At 43.6% G+C, this 23,933-nt stretch overlaps 1 protein-coding gene and 1 long non-coding RNA gene across 3 annotated transcripts in view; one reads left to right on the top strand and one right to left on the bottom strand.

Annotated features, from left to right (window-relative positions):
- KIF5C (kinesin family member 5C) overlaps nt 1-12,735 on the bottom strand; it is a 173,450-nt gene extending 160,715 nt beyond the window's left edge. For both annotated transcript variants that reach the window (XM_082464974.1, XM_082464975.1), the window contains exon 1: nt 12,204-12,735. In XM_082464974.1, coding sequence (XP_082321100.1) covers nt 12,204-12,329 — 126 coding nt within the window. In that variant the 5' untranslated portion in view covers nt 12,330-12,735. The remainder of the gene's footprint in view (nt 1-12,203) is intronic.
- The window catches only part of LOC309662475, a 653,064-nt gene that overhangs the window by 35,044 nt on the left and 594,087 nt on the right, over nt 1-23,933 (top strand). The gene's annotated exons all lie outside the window — the stretch shown is intronic.

Below are 23,933 nucleotides of genomic sequence, written 5' to 3'. Positions count from 1 at the left end.
CAGGCTGTTCTTCGTTTCCCCTCGAGAAAAAAATGAGACCTGGGAGTGGGAGAGATGGTTCTGTGAGAGAGCCTGGGAAGAGTCCCTGAGATTTGCTAATCCAGAATTGTGTAACCAAGCTCTTTAAACAAAATGCTTCTAAAATAACATTATTGATCAGCAGCTCTCACGACCATACTCTGTAGTCAAAGAAGTTAAAGCATCAATCATTTGGGATTTGGTTTTTATTTGCACTTTTTCTCTAACCTCAACTCCCTTCTGAAGTTTCTTTTTTTATGAGAAAATGCATAAAAAGAGAACTACAAACGTTTTTCCTTAAAGTATCGTGTTGCACTGAATTCTCTTCTCACCTGCATGTTTTCCCTTCAGCTCTGTGGATTTATTTTCCAGTATTCAGTTCACATCAAGGATGAGTATGCACTGACCGAAAAGATAATAAATACTAACACACCAAGACACACCTGAAAGAATTGCTCTAAATGTAGTTGGTACCGATTTTATAAGGGTGGGTACTGAGCTTAGAAGACAAATGAGTGACATGTCCTGCTTTCCTGACGTTTATGCAAGCCAACTAAAGCAAGGGGAGATGCAGCAGCGAGGGAAGCTGTAAAGCATGTAGCTCTTTAAATAGCTTTTGTGGGTGATACTGCAATGCTGGCATTGGTTTATTAAAAAGGATAACTAGGACATTACTACTGTTAAGGGAGATGCGCTAGAAATCTCGATTAGCCCTGATTGCTCTGTGTGTGTTTCTACTGCCACACATGACTCTGTAGTAAAAGCCTCCCTCCCTCTTGTTTCAAGGTTGGTACGTATGAGCATTTCTTTTCCTCCACACTTGTAATCAATAGTATCTAGTATTCTGATTTGAGCAAACCAACTGTAGAAGAAACTTATAAGGCAATGGGAGGAATTTATCTGGGTATTTGACATTAAGGAATTGTGCACATGTTAGCTGTGATAATGTTATTGTGGTTTTAAGAGTCCTGATCTTGTAGAGATATCTATTAAAGTACAGGGATAAAGTAATGTGAGACATGAGATTTCACTTTAAAATAATTGAGTGATTTGGGGAGAAAATGTTACGGGTGTATAGAAAAAATAAGATTAGCCCATTTGTTGATGATAGCTAAAACTGGTTGATAGATTCATGGGGGTATATTTTGATATTCTTTCCACTTTGGTGTATGCTTGAAATTTTATATAAGTTTTTTTTAAGAGTACCTAGTAATCAAAGGAAAAGAAAAAAAAAAAAAAGCTCTTTCTAGGGCTTTTTTGGGAGGGCTATTATATCCCTTCTCAACTTACCATTGCCCAGAAGATATCACAGGCCATTCACTGTTAGCTCCAAGAAGAAAGGACACATCCATCCTAGTTTTCTTTAAGACTACAATCTTGACCTCTATCTCTCGCTGTCTCAAGAGACAGATTTAGCTTTTGATCACCTCCAAGAAACAACATCCTTTAGGATATTGAAACTGACAAGAGACAGCCTACAAAATCCTATGGTTTACATTAAAAATCGGAAGACATTGCCGTGCTCTGGATCTATGGGTTAACAGAGCATGACGAAGCACACGCTCTTGATAAGAATTTAATTTAGCTGAGGTATGAAGGGATGTCTTATGAGACAAATTGGCACCAACTCCATGGAGTTTGCTACGGGGCAAAGAAGTGAGAATATAAAACAGAAGATAATTCACCATCTCTAAATTGCTCCCCCTCAAAAACTGTGGATACCTTAAAATCATCTATATCCTTTTACCCAGCAATCCCAATTCTAGGAACGTATTCTAACAAAAAACTGGGCAAGAGCCCAAAGAGATGCGTACGCTGATGTTTATCACACCTTTGTTTATAACTGAAAAATAAAACAGAAAAAAACAAATGTCCATCAGTAGAAAATGGTTAAAGTATTAATTAGATACATAATGGAATTATATACAACCTTTAAAAATGCTGATGTCTGAGGTATACCGTTAAGTAAAATGCTGGGTTTCAAAACAGATTTTATAAAATCATATCTTCATTTTAAAACAAAGTATGTTTCCTATAGAATAGAAAAGAGCTGGAATAAACAATAAGATGTTAACAATGACGTTTTCTGGTTCATAAAATTAAAAGTGATTTTTACCTTCTCCTTCATGTTTTTCTGCATGGTCTGAGTTTTTTTCAGTGAGCATATATCAGGACGTCTGAAAAAGCTATTTCTTTTAAGACAACAACAACAAAACCATGAAGATGTCCAAAGCAGGAAAGAAGTTACCAGAGCTAGACAGAGGTCAAAGGTAAAAATCCAAGCAAATAACCCAGGCTCGGACATCTGACAGCCTAGGAGGGTCAGCATTCTTTCACTTCTTTCAAAAGACATCTTGTACCGAGCAACTACTCTATTCCAGCTACTAGGCCAGGACTTGCAGATGGAAACGAATGGCACACACTTCCTGCCCTCCAAGGGGTTTAGTCTAACTGGGGGAAAGGACACTTATACCCAAATAAATGAAACGCAGTAGTGGGGGAGGTCTGACAGGAGTCCTGCGTGGTGCAAGGGGTGCGGGGAAGAAGCATCTAACCTGGCCAGGGGGGCGGGGTGGAGGGGGAGAGGAGCTGGTCAGAAAAGCGTTCAGAAAAGGCACCATGGGATGAGATTCTAAAGGCGAGTGGATGTCGCCATGCGGGTACACTTTGAGGACGGTCATCCCAGGCGTGTGGGATGTGGGCAGCTGTGGCGGCGAAGGGCAGACACTGAGAAGCCTAATATTTTAGGGGAACAGAAGCTCAGATGTAACATGGGGTCGGGGGTGAGGTTAGGAAGGTAGGTAGGCCCGGGGGATGGAGGTCTCGAATGCCCCCACTGAAGCATCTGGGTTCCAAATGAGCAAGACTCTCTCCCTTTTTTTTGGCCGTGCCACGTGGCATGCAGGATCTTAGTTCCCCAACCAGGGGCTGAACCCTGCAGTGGAAGCGTGGAGTCTTAACCACTGGACCAACAGGGAAGTCCCAAGACTCTCTTCTTGATCAAACTTTAGTCAGGCTCCTCTGAGCCCTCTTCTCAACTGGGCCTTGACCTTGGACTTCCATGTCTGTCCTTGCAGAGTCCAGTTTGAGCAAGACTCCTGCTAAGGCAGTTGAGAGAGAATCCCCCCCACTGTCAATATCTAATCACCCTCGATACCGCAATACTTGTATCTTAAGACCTTGATATCTGGCCTGCCTGCAGCAAGAATCCTATTAGGTCAGTTCAGCAAGAATCCCCCTTACCTTTCATGTCCCCTCTCAGTGACCGTCCATCCACCTACCCCCCCACCAACCTGCTCCACTTGTACTTGAAATTGAGCCTGATTTCTCTTCCCTATTGCAGTACTATCGACCCCCTACTACAGTAGTCTTCCTTACTATCTTTACAAGTGTGAGAATAATTTTTTCTTTAACACAACCTGAAGGTACCAGGGCATCTGTGAAGGGTCTAGGGCTTTCCCCAGATTAGTCAGTCTGACAAGTGTGCAGAGAAATAACCATTGTGGGTCTTACAACAGTGTACATTTTCTGAACCAGGCACCGTACTTGGCAATCTACACACATTAGCTCATGTAACTGTCACAAGACGGAGAGTGTGATTATCCCCATTTCACAGGCCGGGAAACTGAAACAGCGTGGTGTAGCAATTTGTCCAAGTTCATAAAGCTAAGAAGTCGCAGAGCTGGGAAATGATGGTCCTGGGCTGTCTGCCTCACGTCCAGGTTTGGTGCTGGGGATAGTAAGATGAATCTAAAACTCTATTTTCTCCCAAGCTCTGCAATATTTGCAAATAACCACAAACTCAACATCTCTCTTCCTACTAAAAGGAACTTGGTTGATGTGCAGCAAATGGGTTAAGGGAGGAGCTTTCTCAGCCACAAAAATAGGACTCTATGGAAAACCTGAGAGAAATCAGGTGAAACTGGATCTGTCAGGGAGCTTTTTTTTTTTTTTTAACTCAAGAGAAACCATTAGGGAGGATGTAGTTTTGTTTTTGCTTGTGTAACAAGTAGACACGGGTGAGAAACCTGAGGCCGGTACTAAAGGGAACCCAAAGGTGGGGGAGGTTTCCTATTCTGAAGGGAGGAGAAAAGCCAAGGATGCAAAACACTGTCATTAAACAGGGGAGTTAGGCCAAACAAGCACAGGTGGAAGCAGAGGGAAATCCCCAGTGATGCCCAAGTTATTTAAAGAAATGCAGAAATTGGCATTTAGGGAGACTTGATTCCAGGCAGGGAACAGGGTAAGACAGAACTGTCAATCAAGATACACTTACTAGGGGGCTTCCCTCGTGGCACAGTGGTTGAGAATCTGCCTGCCAATGCATGGGACACAGGTTCGAGCCCTGGTCTGGGAAGATCCCACATGCCGCGGAGCAACTGAGCCCGTGAGCCACAACTACTGAGCCTGCGCATCTGGAGCCTGTGCTCCGCAACGGGAGAGGCCGCGACAGTGAGAGGCCCGCGCACCGCGATGAAGAGTGGCCCCCGCTCGCCGCAACTAGAGAAAGCCCTCGCACAGAAACGAAGACCCAACACAGCCAAATAAATAAATAAATAAATAAATAAAATTTAAAAAAAAAGATACACTTACTAAGCAACAAGAAAATGACAGTAAAGGGGACAAAGACGTAAAACAACAGCTCCTGCTTCTCAGAAGCTTGCAATTTACATGAGGAGGATATACACGCCCATGCGCGTGCACACACCTATGTGTGATCATTGCAGATGGTAGGAACAGCTGATATAGTCTATGAGTAAATGGAACCTGAGCTCTGCCTTCCAATGGTTAGGAATTCCACAGGTAAGAGGAAAAGAGTGGCTATTCCAAGCAGAATGGGGTGAACCAGTTCCTAGGAAATGAGGATGCAAGAAGGGTTTTCAGGAGCTAGCCAGAGTTAAAGGCAGTAATTTGGGGGGGCAAGGCTAATTCTGAAAATGAGGAAAATTAAAAGGGGAATAGGAAACGTGGGAGATAATTAGCATTTATTGAGCATTTTCTCTGTGCTAGACTCTGTTTTGACCACTTCATTTCATCCCAATGACCCTGTGAGATAAGTAATTATCTCCACCTTAAATATGACCAAACTGAGGCCCAGGAAAGCTAAGCAACTTGAAAAATGCCCCACAGAGAGCTAGTGAATCCACACTCCGTTCTGTTTGACTCTCCCCGCTGCCTCTACCAACCCCAGCCATTTACGTTGCACTGACTGTGTGCTCAGCACCAACATGAGTGGCCTCCAGTGACACTTGCCAGATTATAGCTACTCTCCTGTGTTCACTCATTCCAGGGTTTCAGAGGGTAGGTTTGCAGGAAACCACTAAGTCATCTAAACATGTAACATCTCATGTAAACATCTCTGAATTTAGGGCACAAGAGAATGAAGGACTGATATATCTTGACACTACTAAACACTACTGTTAGTATTCACTAGACACAGTGACTGAATACATTCTTTAAAAGTCTGGCTTAAAATGTTACCGCTTTTAGGTGGGAACACAAAATGGTACAACCACTTTGGAAAACTGGCAATTTCTTAGAGTTAAACATATAGTTACAATATGATCTACTGTAGTAATCCCACTCCTGGGTGTTTACCCAAGAGAAATAAAAAATTTATACTCACACAAGAACCTATATTCAAAGGTTTATAACAGCTTTATTCATAATCATGCCAGATTGGAAACAACACAAATGTCCTTCAACAGGTGAATGGATAAACAAACTGTGACAAACTTGTATAAAGGAATACCACTAAGCAATAAAAAGGAATGAAGTATTGATACATGCAACAACAACCTAAACCTCAAAGGACCCAAGCTCAAAAAGATACTTAAATTTATGATTCCATTTTTATATATACAATTTGGAAAAGGCAAAAACTATACAGAGGAAGAACAGATAAATGGTTGCCAGGGGTTAACAGAGGGGAGAAGGTTTGATTACAGAGGGGGGGCATGAGGACTTTTTTTTTTTTTTGGAGTGATGAAATTGTTTTGTATCTTGAGTATGGTATGTGGAGGCAGAATAATGGCTCAAAAGATGTCCACACTTATCCCTGGAATCTGTGAATATGTGAAAGTTACAGGATAAAAGGAACTTTGCAGATGGAATTAAGATTGCTAATCAGCTGCCCTTATATCAGGGAGATTATCCCAGATTATCTGGCTGGGCTCACTGTAACCAAGTGGGCCCTGAAAAGTAGAAGAGGGAGGCAGAGGAGTCAGTGAGAGAGACAAGCCATGGAAGAAGAGGCAGGAGAAATTTGAAGCATGAGAGAGAATCAACCCACTGCTGGCTCCTAAGGTAGAGGAAGGGGGCCATGTGGCCAGGACCTGCGAGTGGCCTCTAGAAGCTAAGAACAGCCCAGGCCTACAGCCAGCAAGGGGATGGGGACCTCAGTCCTACAACCACAAGGAACTGAATTCTGCCAACAACCTGAATGAGCAAAGAAATGAATTTTCTCCCAGACCCTCCAGAAAAGAACATGGCCCTGACAACACCTTGGTCTTGACCTTGTGAGACTCTAAACAGAGAAACCAGCTGACTTGATAGACTTCTGATTGTCGACTGAAAAAAAAAAAAGCACAACCTAAAAGCTGAGAAATATGTTTTATTTAGGGCATTTACTGAGGACTATAGCCCGGGATGGCAGCCTCTCAGATAGCTCTGAGGGACTGTTCCAAAGAGGTAAGGGAGGAGCCGGGATATACAGGAGTTTTTGCAGGGGAAAAAAAACAAAACAAAACAAAACTATGTAGTGTAACATCAAAAGATTACTGCTAATCACAACAAACAGACATCTCAAGTTAATGATTTTAGTGCTTTTCTATGTATGGGAAGATGAAAGAGTGTGGGCTAAGGAAAACATTCCTTTGATATGCATCTTAACTATCTAGGGCCAGTATTCTGTTTTTCTCTGTCCTGAATTCCCCTCAGGGTGCACCATCAATGGCAGGCGACATCCTTTGTCCACATGACCTATGGAAGCTGTGTGATAATAAACTTGTATCATTTTAAGCCTTTAAATTTGTTGTAATTTGTTACAGCAGCAACAGAAAACTAATACAGCATAGCTACACAGCTCTATGTGTTTTTCACACCCCTACAATAGAACTACACACCAAAAAAAGTGACTTTATAAATTTTAAAGGAAAATATTCTTGCTTTAAAAGACCATTGCTATGGACAAAAAGAAAAGTTCTAGCCATATTTCTTCACATCTTCAGCCCATAATCTCCACAACGATAACTCGGGCTTGGAATTTGGTCTCTGTCCTGGCCCCTGCCTTCCCTGCCCATCCACTGCCCAGAACTAATCTAAGCTCCTACAGCCTGAGGCCACTTTCCACCCAAAGGCCAGCTCAGGGTTTATAGCTAAATATTTTGCTTTGGCTTTCAAACAAGTCAAAACTTACATTTCCCCAGGGAAAGCACCCATGGTTAACAACACCTGCTTTCCCAGGATTGCAAACAAGAGGAAAGCCCAAAACTGAAGGGTATAAGTCCATTTCAAAGAACCTCACTGAGAACTCTCTAAGACAGAGTTCCATCAATGTAGATGCGTCAAAACCAATAGGCAGGGCTTCCCTGGTGGCGCAGCGGTTAAGAATCTGCCTGCCAGTGCAAGGGACACAGGTTCGAGCCCTGGTCCGGGAAGGTCCCACATGCCACGGAGCAACCAAGCCCGTGAGCCACAACTACTGAGCCTGCGCTCTGGAGCCCGTGCTGCGCAACAAGAGAAGCCACTGCAATGAAGAGCAGCCCCCGCTCGCCGCAACTAGAGAAAGCCTGCCTGCAGCAACAAAGACCCAACACAACCAAAAATAAATAAAAAATAAAATAAAAAACAAACAAACAAACAAAAAACCAATAGGCAGAGCTCAAAGTAATGGATGACTCGCGCGGATTTTTAGCAGCTCATGGAGGAGTATTCTGAGAAATGCTGTAAATACAATATTTTTCTCTAAAGAATTAACATGGAGTCCCTAGACCCGCCCTCTACTTCTAGCTCACCACGAGTGTCATTAGCGCTCCTAATTTTTAACAAAGCTGGGTACAGTTCTTTCCCAATTTTCTTATAACATTTAAGTGTATTATATGCTCTCTTACCAGGCCTGCTCAAAGGAATAGCACATCTCTTTAAACTTATTTTTTAACTACCCCCGACAGCCTACAGTCAATTAAAAGTCCATGAAATCAGTTAAATACATCAGAGTTAAGATTTCTAGACTCAACAAAGAGATCAATAAATATTTATTAAGTGCCTTCTATGGGCAAGGCCCTGGGAAGTACAAAGAAGCAAAACATGGATGGGCCTTGTCTCTACACATGCCTTACAATGTCATTAAACATATGATCAAAATTATAATAATCTAAGGCAAAAAAATCATGAGATCACATACAAAATAAATGCTACAAGAGTTCATAGTGGGAAGAGACTGTAGCTGGAGCAGTGAGAGAAAGAAAGCTCTGCACAGGATCTGGGGGGGAAAAAAAAAAGCAAGAATGGTAGAGATAATCCCTCCAAGACAGGACATTTCTTAAAAAAGAAAAATCTAGGAACTCCACCTGCAAAATCTCCCTCTTAGCATACATCTCCACCAGAAATGAACAAGACTTTAAAGGAAATAAAATCACCCCAGTTTCAAAAACAAATAGAATGTCTGGGATTCTGAATTTGGACTCACAGATAACTGCACAGAAATTCATTCTTCACTCATCTCTCTTGGGAGTGAAGGTGACATTTCTGGATGGCTCTGGGCTTCTTTGGTCATCCCCACAACCTCTGTCCCTGCAAGCAAGGAAGGGAATGCCCACCTAAGGCAGTCTCCACCTGCAACTGAGCCATGTGGGATGGTTCCTACTGAATTGACTTGGGAGCCATTCTACTTGGTGTACAAAGTGTGATACAGGCTGCCAGAACTGTCACTTCCTTTAGTTACATATTATTAATTAGGAATGGGAAGGGTCCTAGCACATGCCAACCGAAGTCCCAGCACCCTTCAGCATCTGGCAGTCTTCTGTTCTGTACCACACTCACTGAAAGATGTGTAAAACAGTGTTCATAGCAGCTCCATCCATAAGAGCCCCAAAGTGGAAACTATACAAACAGTTACTACCAAACAGTTACTAGATAAATAAACTGTGGTATATTCATATAATGAGATACTACAGAACAATGAGGATGAACAAACTGCAGCTACACACCACAACATGGATGAATTTGACAAGCGTAATGTTGAGCGCAAGAACTCACACACAGAAGTGAACATACTGTATGGTTTTATGTAGATAAAGCTTTAAAAAAAAAAAACTAAACTAAACTAATCTATGGCATTAGAAGTCAGAATAGTAGTTACCCTGAGGCAGAGGGAGTCAGTGACTGGGAGGGACACTAGGGAGAATTCTGCAGTCCTGAAAATGTCTGTTTCTTAGTCGAAGAGGTGGTTACAAGGGAGTGTTTATTTTAAAAAAATCATCAAGCTGTACACTTATGAAAACACTTTTCTATATGAATGCTTTATTTCAAAGAAAAATTTATCTTAAAGAAAACTGAAAACTCTGTTGTATTAAAGGATTATAGTAAGGGACTTCCCTGGTGGCGCAGTGGTTAAGCATTCACCTGCCAATGCAGGGGAAACGGGTTCGAACCCTGGTCCGGGAAGATCCCATATGCCACGGAGCAGCTAAGCCCGTGTGCCACAACTACTGAGGCTGCATGCCACAACTACTGAACGCTGCGCACCTAGAGCCCGTGCTCCGCAACGAGAAGCCACCGCAATGAGAACCCCGCGCACCGCAACGAAGAGTAGCCCCCGCTCGCCACAACTAGAGAAAGCCCGTGTGCAGCAACGAATACCCAATGCAGCCAAAATTAATAAATAAATAAAATTTTTTTAAAAAAGGATTATAGTAAGATGATCAAAAATGTTAATTTACAGTTGAAGAGCTACATGTGTATTCACATCCACAATCTTTTGTTTAATATACTTCTTTTATATGGTGACTTTGTTTTACTTTATTCACTCAATAACATGAATATGTAGACGGGAATTAAATATATACTCATAGTAGTGTCAAAATTAAAGAGTAACGGTAAGATTGAGGATCTCTGCCTTGCACACAGATCAAAGGGATGATTTATTATTCCACTTCATTAGTCCTGGTATATCACCCTTAGAAGATGGAGGAAGAGGAGGAAGAGGAAGAAGGAAAAGGAGAAGGAGGAGAAGGGGCAGGAGAAGAAGGAGAAGGAGGAAAAAGGGAAGAAACAACTTCAGCTTTTCTTTGAAACCTCTGAAAAAAATAGGGTCATCAGAACATGTTCTAGGGCTGCACAATTATTTGTTAAAAAATTGTTACAAGACAAGGGGCAGGGACTAGATGTCCCCAGTAACTCCCACCCTATCTAAACCATAGCGTGGCTCAGGAAATAGCAAATCAGACTATAGGCTGACCCTAGCTTAGAGGTGTATCCCAACACCTCTGCCCCATCTGCCCCATGTACTGGCCATAGATATGTCACTATCCCATGTCTGCCTTTAAGTATAGAATTTTCCTCATCAATAATTGTAGCATACATCTTTTCTTCAATTTAACACTAAGCAGATAGAAAACCCCTCTTTCCTGCCCTCTTAGGTCAGCTCTCAGGGTGAACGACCATCCCCATAGCATTTGGAGGTCACGGTTTTCTGATGACTGTGAAAACTGGGAGGAGAGAAGAGGGCGTCAAGAGGAGCTGCCTTCCTAAGGCAGGTACAAGATGAAGCCCTGAGGCCAGAGCCTTGCCTCCGTTCCCCTGGCGCGCAGAGCGCCTGTCTTCCGGTTCAGCCAGCACCTGCTAGTCCCCGGGTCCCTTACCAGGGACTGCGGCACAACCTTGGCGAAGATGCTGGGACTGCTTGGGCCGGCAAATGTCGGCCTCTGCTGCTTAAGAAAGGCCGGGCTGACTCGGGCAGAGACCCTAAGTAAATTGTCACCTGTCAATCACTTGACCTAAATACACCAGCCACTGGGGGAAATAGGAGGGAGGGGGTTAGTCGGAGCATGCTCAGTAAACGGGATGACATCACTTAATCAATGCTGAGGCCGGGAAGGCTGCATCAGCAGCCTCGAGCAGGCTGCCAGGAACGTGTCAGCAGGGATCGGGAGGCTCCCATTAACTCGGTCCCTCCCCACGCGACTCGCATACAAAGAGGGCACCATCAGCTACACACGCTGGGGCCAGCGGAGGGGGAAGGGCGGTGGAGCGGGGGGAGACTGGCTTATTTCATTTGACATATTCCTTTAAGAACTAAAACCCAATGGTATTCCCTCCCCCCACCAGCAGCCCCGCTGCAGAAATAGAGCCAAGTCTGCGGAGGTGAGGGAAGGGGGGAGGGGTAACGTGGGAAGGGAGACCAAGAGGGAGGGGGACCCCAGCCACACAAAGTAACTTCTTTGGGCACAGAGGCTATTTGGTTGCGCCCCGGACCCCCAGCCCCACAGACGTGGGCGCACAGCCTCCTCTCCACCCAGCGTGAAGCACACCCGAGGGTCTGCGGACACCAGGTGGGGGTCGCCCTATTGCGGAAGGGTCGGAACCGAGGTCCGAGCCAGGGCAGCCTGGGTTGAGAGGAAGCAGGAGGAGACACCAAGGCCACCAGTGTTCCCCCATCCCCCACCTTCCGCGTGCAGAGCAAGGAGGAACGCCGCGGGGAGCCAATTCTGCACAGCTGTGGGAGCTCCCGGCCGAGGCTAGGATTTTTCCAGTACCTTTTTTCTTTCACCAAGCTCGTGAGAAGAGGCAAAGTGTTCGATAAATTGAACCAACGCCTGGAATCATTTGTGGGTTACACGTGGGCTTGAGGGTAACCTGAACACACTACCCACGCGGTGTGGCCAGGGCGGGGAACAATGGGCCCACTCGGGCCCGCACCCCAATAACAATGGCGGCGCCGAACCCTTCCTCGCCCCCCACCCCGACCCCCGCCGCCTGGGGCCCGCCCCATGGTCCCCAGTCGACCCTCCACCGGCCCAGGGGGGAACTACAGGGTTGGGGGGAGGGGATTTCTCGTCAAGTCCACCCTAGAGGGCAGCCCCGAGGGGATGTCCGAAGGGGTAGCCCGAGCATCTCTGCCTTATCTGGGGCGTCGGGGCTGCGGCGCGAAACAGCAGGGGAGGTCATACTTCCCAGCCACTTACCCCGATCACCACGGTCTCATCGCCTTTAAATTTGGGGATGAATTTGTCCCCGCGGAGGATCTCAGCTTCGTTGAGTGGCCGGAACCGGCACATCACTTTGATGCTGCATTCGGCTGGATCCGCCATCTCTGCCGGCGGCAGAGGGAAGGGGCGCGGGGATGGGCGGGGGGACGGGGTTCCGCACAACTAGGGAGGTGGTCGAGAACCGCACCGCCCGCAGCGAGGCCGCCTCCCGCAGCCTCCGACGAAGCTTCTCAGCAGGTCATCGCGAACTCGGCGGGCTGGGCAGCTCTCGCCGCTCCGAGACCTGGTAGGTGGGCAGTCTATCAACCTTTGGCCCGTCCGGCTGCACACCTGCCTTCCCTGGCCCTGCCCTGGCCCTGCGCTGCGTCCCGGGCCCACCTGCCCAGGACCACGCGGCGGGCCGACGAGGCGATGCTTAGGGAGCAAGCCTCTCCCGGCTCAGACCTCCCGGGCTCCTGCGAGCTCAGCCATCCTGCATCAGCACCAGCGCGCTCCGGCGCCTACCCGCCCCGCCGCCTCCCCGCCCCGCCCCTTCGCCCCGCCCGCCTCGGTCCGCCCCGGGATGGTGACGTCACTGCGGAGATCCGCCCCGCCCTCGCCCGGGCTCCAAGAGCGAAGCGTCCTGGGACTTGTAGTCGTTGCACCTGCGGGTGGAAGGACAAGGATGCTTGGAGTTGGCTTTCGGGGACAACGTTGGTGCCCCGGGTGACACCTCCGAGAGCCTGCAGGTCTTGGCTGGCTGCCCAAGTCAATAACAGGTTGGATGTCACATCCAGAATTCCCGGTTAAAATCTCTATAAATAACCAGGTCTGTATCATCTCTTTACATCGTTGCATGATCCCAAAGGAAAATCCCCTCTTAAGACAGTGTCCAACCAAACAGTTATGAAGCATTTTCTCTGTGCTCAACAGTTCTTAAGCGTCGTGAGGAAACTGGAGGGAGGGGGGGCAATGAGATTTGCATGAATATTTGAAGTCAGTAACTCCTGAAAATGCCTGTACATAGATAGCAGTTCATACGTATTTTGGGTCAGGGACTCCTTTAATATCTGATGAAAGTTAGGGACCTCTTCCATAACAAAAACAAAGACAAATAAACCTGTACACACCCACAGATTTTTCATGCTATTTGAGAGGGATCGGAGACAGCTGAAGCCTGTCTGTGACTCCCAGGTTAAGAGCCTCTTAATTACTACTAATTATCGTACAGTTTACAGAAACTCTGCCTAATGCCTACTTATAACCCTGTAGAATGAACAGTATACAGGATCAAGTCCAAAGTACTTTGCAAAATATATCCAGGTCCCATGATTAGATTCTGTCTACTTATTAGCCTCATCTCTTGCCACTTCTTGTCTTGATGTTTACACTCTGACAAACACCAAACTACTTGCGGCTTCCTCCGTTTAAATTCACCTCTTGCTCTGCTTGCTTCTGGTATTTTGTTTAAGCATTTACTCTCCCAGAGTCAAGCATTCATGCCTATTAGTAAGTATGTATATTAGGGCTCTTACCGTGGAAAGTGATAGAAATGGAAAGTGATTGATAGAAATCCACCTGGAGCCACTGAGTTAAAGGAGGGAGGGTGGGAGGGAGACTCAAGAGGGAGGGGATATGGGGATATATGTATGCATATAGCTGATTCACTTTGTTGTACAACTGAAACTAACACAGTATTGTGAAGCAATTATACTCCGATAAAGATGAATTTAAAAAATAAAAAATAAATAAACGAAAAGAAGGAGAATACAGATTGATCTGGCTTATTAAAGGAATGATGAAAAACCAAGCCAGGGAACAGGCAGACTACCAAGACTCTCTCTACCACTGGTCCCTGTTCTCTCTTTTTATTGGCCTTACTCTCCCTCTAGATCATCCCTTCAACATGTCGAGAAACCCAGCTGCCAACAGCCCCTGCGTTCATTCTTCAATTTCTACCATTAGATAAGGATAGATGTTTGTTCAGAGATTTGGTTTGAAAACCCCTAGGGCAAGTCTGTGATTGGCCTGGGCTTCGGTTGGTGTCTACCTCTAGACAACTCGATCAGAGTCAAGGACTTTGTGAGATCCTGCAGGAATCTCATGGTCGGAAGCTACACAAAAGAAGAGGGACATCAGTCCCAGAAGAATAGCATTTTGCAGGGCTGGCAGAACAATTAGATGTCCACTCTCTCTTTCCAGTGCTATCTTTTCCTCTAAGACTCAGCTCAGCCCTCCCTCCTTAGGAAGGAGGCCTAAGTGAGCCCTCCCTCCTTAGGAAGCCTTCCCTGACTCACTAAACACTGACAGAGAGTAGGTGGTCCTCCTTGTTGTCTCAGTATCTCCTGTGTCCACCTCTGTCACTGCAATTCCATGGGCAATGATATCTGCCTCATCTTTATGTCTCTAGCATTTAGCACATAATAAACAACACAGATGTAGGACCCATGGCAAGGTATTTAATTTCCTTAAGACTCAGTTTCCTCATCTCTATCATTGGAGTAATGATACCATCTCATAGAGTTTTTGAGGGAATTAGAAGAAATAATACTTTTAAAGCACCTAGCATGCTGCCTGACACATATATGGTATAAACCTTTGAAAGTTAGATATGATGATGATGATGATGATGATGATGTTATGAACAAATGAGTGTAAAACAAGTAATTTACTCAATTAATTTTAGGAACACATCTGTTGATTAAATGCAGGTGTACCTGGGAATAGAGGTTCTCCACCTAGCTGAGAAGACACAGCTACTGAAATAAACTTTTGTCAGCTATTGTGAGCAGCACCAATTTTATTTCTTGTCCTCAGATACAGTGAAAGTAGGTTTTAAAAGGCCCAAATGCTACATGTTCATCTATTTTCACCTAAGTAGTTCTCTGGCTCAGACACCCACAATCTTCAGTTGTCAACTTCACAATATACTGGAGAGGGCAGTCCAATCCCCAGTTTCCCTGAGCCCACCAGAGGATGCCTAGAAGCTCACACACACTGGTTTGTCTGAAAAGGTCAGAACATGGATAACCTGGGGTGGTGAGAGAGAACCGACTGTGTGTCCCTGGGTTCACTCTTCATTTATTCATCCACCTATCCATCCATCAACTACTGATTGAACAAATGACATGTGCTGCCACTATATACATTTAGGTTTATTAAGTGAACTCAAGGGGACTATGGTCCCCCACTTGAGGGGAAATTGCAAAATAAGTCATCGCCCTCAGGCAACTTAGAAACAAGTCAGTACTGAGGTACAATGCTCAGTGGTGCTGAGAAGGCTTAATCAAGGAGATGGACTAGGTAGGATTCAAAAAAATTATAAAGAAACACCAAAGCACAGACAACAAAAGAGAAAATAGATAAGCTGAACAATATCAAAATGATAAACTTTTATGCATCAAACAATACTATCCACAGAGTGAAAAGGCAACTCACAGGATGGGAGAAAATATTTTCAAATCATACATCTGATAAGAGATTGCTATCCAGAATATATAAAGAACTCCTACAAATCAACAATATTTTAAAATATGATTTAAAAATGGGCAAAGGACCTGAAAAGAACTTTCTTTGAAAAAGATGCACAAATGGCCAATAAGCACATGAAAAGATGCTCAACATCACTCATCATTAGGGAAATGCAAATCAAAATCACAATGAGATACCACTTCATACCCATTAGGAAGGCTTTTATCAAAAAAAAAAAAAATAGAAAATAAGTGTTTGGGAAGATGTGGAAAAATCAAAACTATTGTACACTGTTGGTTGGAATGTAAAATGGTGTGGCTGCCATGGAAAACATTATGGCCATTCCTCAAAAAGTTAGAAATAGATTACCATATGATCCAGCAATTCCATTTCTGGGTATATACCTCAAACAATTGAAATCAGAGGCTCAAACAGATATGTGTATACCCATGTTCATAGCAGCATTATTCTCAATAGCTGAAACGTGGAAGCAACCCAAGTGTCCAAGTCATCTATGCAGAATGGGTAAACAAAATGTGGTATATACATACAATGAATATTATTCAGCCTTAAAAAGGAAGGAAATTTAGACACGTGCTACAACATATATGAACCTTGGGGACATTAAGTGAGATAAGCCAATCACAAGAGGACAAATACAGTATCAATTCCATTTATATGAGGTACTTAGAGTAGTCAAATTCCTAAAGACAGAAAGCAGAATGGTAGTTGCCAGTGGCTTGGGGGAGGGGAGAATGGGAAGTTATTATTTAATAGGTATGGAGTTTTAGTTTGTGAAGATGAAAAATGGAGATAGATGGTGGTGACTGCACAACAATGTGAATGTACTTAATACCACTGAACTGTACACTGAAATAATGGTTTAAATAGTAACTTTTATGCTATAAAATATAATATGAATTTTATGTTGTTGTAGTATATTTTACCACATTTTTTTAAAGTGATTCCTATATTTGGGGTATGTTTCTGACATCACGGGTTGGCGCACTCAGATCCAATTGTTTGGGGTTTTTTTTTTTGTTTTTTGTTTTTTGGACCACGCCACATGTGGGATCTTAGTTCCCCAACAGGGATTGGACCCGTGCCCCCCGCAGTGGAAGCACGGAGTCTTAACCACTGGACCGCCAGGGAAGTCCCTATTTTACCACAGTTTTTTAAAGAAACCTTTGTGCACTGTTGGTAGGGATGTAAATTTGTGCAGCCACTATTAAAAAAAGAAAAAAAAAATCAGTATGGAGTTTCCTCAAAAAATTAAAAACAGAACTGTCATATGATCTAGCAATTCCACTTCTGGATATTTACCCAAAGGAAACAAAATCCCTATCTTGAAAAGATATTTGTACCCTTGTGTTCACTGTAGCATTATTTACAATAGCCAAGACATGGAAAAAATTGTGTCCATCTGCAGACAAATGGATAAAGAAGATGTGGTATATATACAATAGGGTATTATTAAGCCATAATAAAGAAGGAAATCCTGCATTTGCAGCAACATGGATGGAGCTTGAGGGCATTATGCTAAGTGAAATAAGTCAGAGAAAGACAGATACTGTGTTACCTCACTTATATGTAGAATCTGAAAAAAGCCAAACTCATAGATGAGATCAGATTTGTGGTTACTAAAGGCAGGGAGTGGGGGAGTGGAGAACTGGATGAAGGTGGTCAAAGGTACAAACTTCTAGTTATAAGATAAATAAGTCCTGGAGATGTCATGTACAGCATGTTGACTATAGTTAACACTACCATACTGCATATCTGTAAGTTGCTAAGAGAGTAGACCTTAAAAGTTCTCATCACTGTGTCCAGTGATGGATGTTAACCAAACTTATTCTGGTAATCATTTCACAATATACATATATCAAATCATAATGTGGTACACCTAAAACTGATACAATGTCATATGTCAATTTTATCTCAATTTTTTAAAAGATAAAGAAAAAATAGAATGGAGTTACCAGGGCTGGTGGTTGGGGGGAATGGCGGATGTTGGTCAAGGAGTACAAACTTCTACTTACAGAATGAATTAAGTCCTGGGGATGTAATGTACAGCATAGCGACTATAGTTAACGATACTGTACCAAGTACTTGAAAGTTGCTCAGAGAATAGATCTTAAATGTTCTCATCACCAAAAAGAAATGGTAATTATGTGACATGATGCAGGTGTTAGCTATCACTATAGTGATAATCATCTTGCAAAATGTAAGTGTATCAAATTAACAAGTTTATATACCTTAAACTTATACAACATTACAGGTCAATTATATCACAATAAAGCTGGAGAAACAGACAAATTAATAATAGATTTCCCCAGGGGGGAAGGAGTAAAAAGAGAAAGGGAGGTGATTGGGTTATTGGGGTTAATTCCTTGACATCCATCCCACCACTCCCTACTGTGAAGCCAGAACATGCTGTGGAGAACCATCCCCAACTCTGGAGATGGGCTTTGGTTAGTCTCAGCCAAACAAGATCATCCCATCCTCAGGGGTGGGCAGGATGAAGCCAAGGAGATAAAAGAAAAGTTTGCCAAATTTTTGAAAAGAGATTCTATTTCCCAACCTTTCCCTCCTCGGCTAAAGGATGACATTCAACACCAACTGTTACTGACACATTCTGTGACTGCATGGAGAACAAGGTTTAGGATGAAGCCAAGCTGTGGGCAACAGAGCCAAGAGACCAAAAATCCTGGGTCTTTGATCACATGATCGAGCCACTGAGATTCAACAACCCAAAACCCACCCTTCTCTAGATTTCTTTCTTGAGCCAGTAAACTTGCCTATTCTTCAAGTCAACTTTCTGTGACTTGCAGCTGAAAGGGTATTAAGTGATACCAGAAGATATCTAGGGGGCAAGAGAGCAAGAGACACAGTCTGGAGGTCAGATTAAGCTTACATACCCAGGACAGCGAGGAAACCTATGCGACCAGAGTGAAATTAATGAGAGATTATGTCAAGAGGCTAAGTGAAACAAGCCAGAGAAAGACAAATACCGTATGATCTCACTTATATGTGGAATCTAAGAAAAACAAACCGAACTCGTAGATACAGAGAACAGATTGGTGATTGCCAGAGTAGGGGGTGAGGGAGAGGGGGGTCAAATGGTACAAACTTCTAGTTATAAGATAAATAAGTCCTGGAGATGTCATGTACAGCATGGTGACTATAGTTAATAATACCGCATTGCATATTTGAAAGTTGCTAAGAGAAAATCTCAAAAGTTCTCATCATGGAAAAAGAAACTGTAACTATGTATGGGGATGGATTTTAACTAAACTTACTGTGGTGATCATTTCACAATATACATATATATGAATACAATGCTATATATCAATTATATCTCAGTTTTTAAAAATATATTAACAGTGCAGGAAAAAGAAACTGATTTTTAGAAAACCTTCCTGAACAGCTCTAGCCCACAGAGCTCTCTGCTGTCTCAGGCCCGTCGGTCCCCTGGATTTGACACTTGAGCACTTGCTGTCTTGCAGTGACATTCCTATCATTGTCTGGTTCTGTTCTCTAGTTCTTTACTCTTCACAGTATTTTTCTTTCTGTTAAATGTCTTGTGTGTATGTCTTGCTCCCTTATCTATGTTGTGGGGATCATGCATTATTTACGTGCTTGATAAAAATATTTTCTGGAATATCAGTCCGTGTCCATCATGATCATGATAATGGCAAAGACAAACGAATGAATACATGAACCTGGAAATGATGATCTTGCATTGTAGATGGAGCCTTGGGCCCAGGACATGCATTTTTAAATAGAAATTCGTAGTTCATTTTATTTATTTTTTTGGCCACACCACGCAGCATGTGGGATCTTAGTTACCTGACCAGGGATAGAACCGCTGTCCCCTGCACTGGAAGTGTGGAGTCCTAACCACTGGACCTGCATTTTTTCATTCATTCTGCTGCTAACAAGTTCTGTGACTTTGGAAAATATGTTCAACTTCTCTGAATGATTTTTTTTACACCATCTGTTGAAATGGTGCTAAAAATATTATCTCTTCTGGATAAGTGAGAATTGAAAGAGAAATATGTGCCGAAATGCTTGGAAATAAGGTTTGGGAGAGGTTGTGAAGAGATTGGGGGAATCACCCCTTCCAAGAAAACATGAGAAGAAAGAAAAGTATATAATAATATAAAGTGAATTATTCCAAGGCCCGGCATAATGCCAGACACAAAGTAGCAACTCAATAAATGTCTTTCATGTGTTCATGCATCACTCACTCATTCATTCAACAAATGTGCATTTCCCGTTGCAGCGATGAATCCCTGAGTGTCCTAGTAAAGGAATCATCTGCTTCAGGGATTGGTCAAGTCCTGCTGCCCTGATTTTTGCTCATGGTTAAGAGGTGTGCTATGCTCTTCCAGGACAGCGCCTACTCCATTCCCCTCCTTCCTGACCCAGCAAAGCCTTCTTGAAGCTGGAATTTATAGGTCCTTTAAGGGCAGTTAATGAACTGAGGAATTCACCCACTAGCACGGGGTGAGGGCCTCAAACAGCCTCCAAGTTCCCCAGCCACAGTTTCTTCCGACGCCTCCACCAGCAACACCTGCTTGGCCCAAAAAATTCAATGTTGAGATGGGACAGAAAATAAATAAGGAATTACCTGGATCATTCAGGCAACAATGAACAGTCTCCCTTTGACTAGCTTGAGCCTAACAGAAATCAAGGCATGTGAATCCCACCCCCACCCCACCCCCCCTTCTCTCTGCAGTGATCAGAATCATTTTCTGAGCACTCTGATTCTCTATTCAGCTCAGTCCTGGAGAACAGTTTCTATCCCAGTCTCTGCTGCTAGTGAGAAGTGTAAATTGAAGCAATTATCTGGATTGTTCAAGGAAAAGAAGCCTCAGAAATCCTTCTGCCTGAGTGATCTAGGTAATTGCTTCAATTTTCACATCAGCTCCCCATCTTTGGCAGTCACTGGGATAGTCATTTAACTCAAACCCTGGGGTCTGCAGGTTCCCGTGTGGGTTTAACCATTTCTGATGGTCTGGGCCCAGCTCCATTCCTATAAGTACAAAAAATATCTGGCCCTAGTGGAGATTAAAAACCAAATGAACAGGTGAAAATGTTTTTTAAAGTGTCGAAAAATCCCTTTAAAACTTGCAAAAATAACCTATTGCCATGGAAGGGAAGATCAGGGTGTCTTTTAAAATTTAGCACCTCAAGAGGCCCAGATAACCCAGCTCAGTGGGGAAGAAGCAAAGACTATCACTTCCTTTTAACATGACATTAGCTGATCTGAAGGAGAAAGCCTTTTCTCTGTAGGGGAGCTGACACATCAACTGCGATTCATTTTACTAGATTAAATCTTTAGTATTAATTCTTGCAGAAAAAAATCCAGGGCTCTGGACAAATACAATGGAGAACCCCTGAGTCTAAGGAGGGAGAGCAGAGGAGAGAGAAAAGCCAAATGCTTGTGTCCTGGGGGTAGAGGTAGGGGCCCACCTGTGAATGAGCTCTGGCAACGGGGTACCAGGCACCAGGCCCAGTTAGGAGCCGAGATGAAGGAGGTGACGGGCATGGGCACCCCTGCCCTTCTCCGGGCTGACAGCACAATCCTAGTGTGACCTGAATGTCAACGACTCCCTCATCTTTCAGCAACTATGCTTAACTTCATTCAGGCCCTACTTGGAGACAGAATTCAACATTGTTAGTTCCTCTAAAAATCCACTCTCAGGAAAGCTTAGGAAATAATGCAAACTTTACTAAAAATGTAACAGGAATCCCAGATGAGGGATTTCTATTACACACCCCACAGTGAACTGTTTAAAAATCACTACTAGACAGACTTCATGTCTCCAAATTCCCATCTCCATCATGCACCACAGAGGGTCCTTTTCCATCCCAACACCCCATGTGACTCCTCTCTCCAAGTCCTGACATTTCCTGCACTGTTCTTCCCTGATGCAGAGTCAGTCTGTGGTGTTCCAGCTGCGTCCCAGGCTTGCAGCCTCTAACTTATCACTGTGCTCAGCAAAACACAGGGGCCTCCTCTAGTCAGCAGCTCCATCCTCCTCAGACACTGTGGGAAAGAAGAATAAATAAAAACACGTTTCCTATTGCCCACAGTGGAGAAATACAGCAGCATCCTTGGCAAATCAATTCCTTGTAAATATGTTAAATAAAGACTGTGAATTCCAAGGTTGATGTGGTTCCCTATAGAGATTCTCCTTCACTTTTTGAAACAGTAAATAAGATGAGGTTTTGTTCAACAGAGGTCAGAGAAAAGTACACAAAGACTACAGCATTTTTTTTCAACAATGGTATTAGTTATCTACTGCTGCGTAACAAATTACCCCCACACCTAGTGGCTTAAAACAACATTTGTTATTTCACAGTGGGTCAGGAATTGGGCATCACTTAGCTCAGTCCTGTGGCCCAAGTTTCATCTCTCATGCAGCCAGGGCTGCAACCATCTCAAGGCTCAAACTGGGGAAGGATCCATTTCCTGCTCAGTCTTGTGTTTTTTGGCAGGATCCCATTCCTCACTGGTTGTTGGCCAGAGGCTACCCTCAGTTCTTTGTCATGTGAGCCTCTCAAGAGCAGTAGAGGGCTTCCCTGGTGGCGCAGTGGTTAAGAATCCGCCTGCCAATGCAGGGAACATGGGTTCGAGCCCTGGTCCAGGAAGATCCCACATGCTGTGGAGCAACTAAGCCAGTGCGCCACAACTATTGAGCCTGCGCTCTAGAGCCCACGTGCCACAACTACTGAAGCCCGTGCGCCTAGAGCCCGTGCTCTGCAACAAGAGAAGCCACCACGATGAGAAGCCCGTGCACCACAATGCAGAGTAGCCCCCGCTCGCCACAACTAGAGAAAGCCCATGCATAGCAACGAAGACCCAACGCAGCCAAAAATAAAAAACAAATAAAAAATAAATAAATTAAAAAAAAAAAAGAGCAGTAGACATCATCAGAGCAAGTGAGAGAGAGGAAACAAGACAGAAATGACAGTCCTTCATAGCTTAATCTCATCCAATCATTTTTCCATACTTCCTTGATTAGAAGTAAGTCACTAGGTCCAGCATGCTTTCAAAAGGAGGGAATTACACTTAGGTGTGAATATCAGGAGGCGTGGATCATTGGGGACCATCTTAGAAGGCTGCCTGTCACAACAATAAATGAATTAACTGTCACTTATTTGTCACTTACACTGAAATAGGGCAGAGAGTAGAGTCAAGGAGTACAACTTTGGAAAGAGACCCTTCTCTCAAAGAGCTTCAGTCTAATTGGGAGACAAGATATAAAGAGATTAAAAGAGAAATAGTCATTCTAAACAAACAACAAAAAAAAACCTTAAGATGGCTACTATCAAAGAAAAAAAGAAACATATTAAATTTCATAAAAATGTAAAATCTTATACATCAAAAATCATACGCAATAATAAAATAACACAACCTGCTAAGGAAGGTTTTTGCAACATATATGACAAAGAGTCGATATCTTTAATAAAGAATTCTTACAAATCAATATGACAGTTGTAATGCACAATAGAAAAACTAGCCGAGAGCATAAAAACTCAATAAACAAAAGAATTACAAATTACCCTTAAATACATGAAAAACTATTCCACCTTATTAGTAACCAAAGGAATGCCTATTAAACTGGCAACGATTACAAAGAATGATAACACCCAATGCTGTAATGCATACAAAGAAGGCAACCTTCTCTTATCCTACTGGCAGGAGGGTAGATGTGTATAATTTTTCTGGGAGGGCAACATAAATCAAACCCTGAAATGTGTACAGAGGCAGACTTCCTACTGAAAGTGACAGAAATACCAGGCATGCAAGCACTTGTACCTTCAGGGAAAAAGAAGTGCAAACTTGAATGGACACATCTGGGGACTAAAATTGGAAAAGTGTGTTTATGCCAGACTACTGAGAGCCTTGGACCACAGGTGGTGGTGTCCGGGTGGCATTCAGCTGACAGTGGGAAATCACTGGAAGTTTTTAAGTGGGGAGTGATCAGATGAAAGAAGAGTTCTAAGCCCAGTTAGAAACACCAGTGAGATACAAATCCAGGGATAGAATGGGAGAGACTCGTCACTCTCTCCATGGGCTCTCTGTTCCTCCCCCTTTGGCTTCACTGTATAGCAGAGCCAAACAGATAGCCCTTCTTACCGAATGGAGATTGTATGGATAGTTTCAGCCTTTGGGTCTCATTTGCAGTGGCCTGAAATAACAACTGTAGATTATGTCTCTCCAGTCTATGAGTGTCTGGACAGTTC

The sequence above is a fragment of the Balaenoptera physalus genome, assembly GCF_965194825.1.
Source record: "Balaenoptera physalus genome assembly, chromosome: 6".
NCBI classification, from domain to species: domain Eukaryota; kingdom Metazoa; phylum Chordata; class Mammalia; order Artiodactyla; family Balaenopteridae; genus Balaenoptera; species Balaenoptera physalus.
The sequence above is the reverse complement of the archived record's forward strand: the minus strand, read 5'-3'. Positions and strand labels throughout refer to the sequence as shown.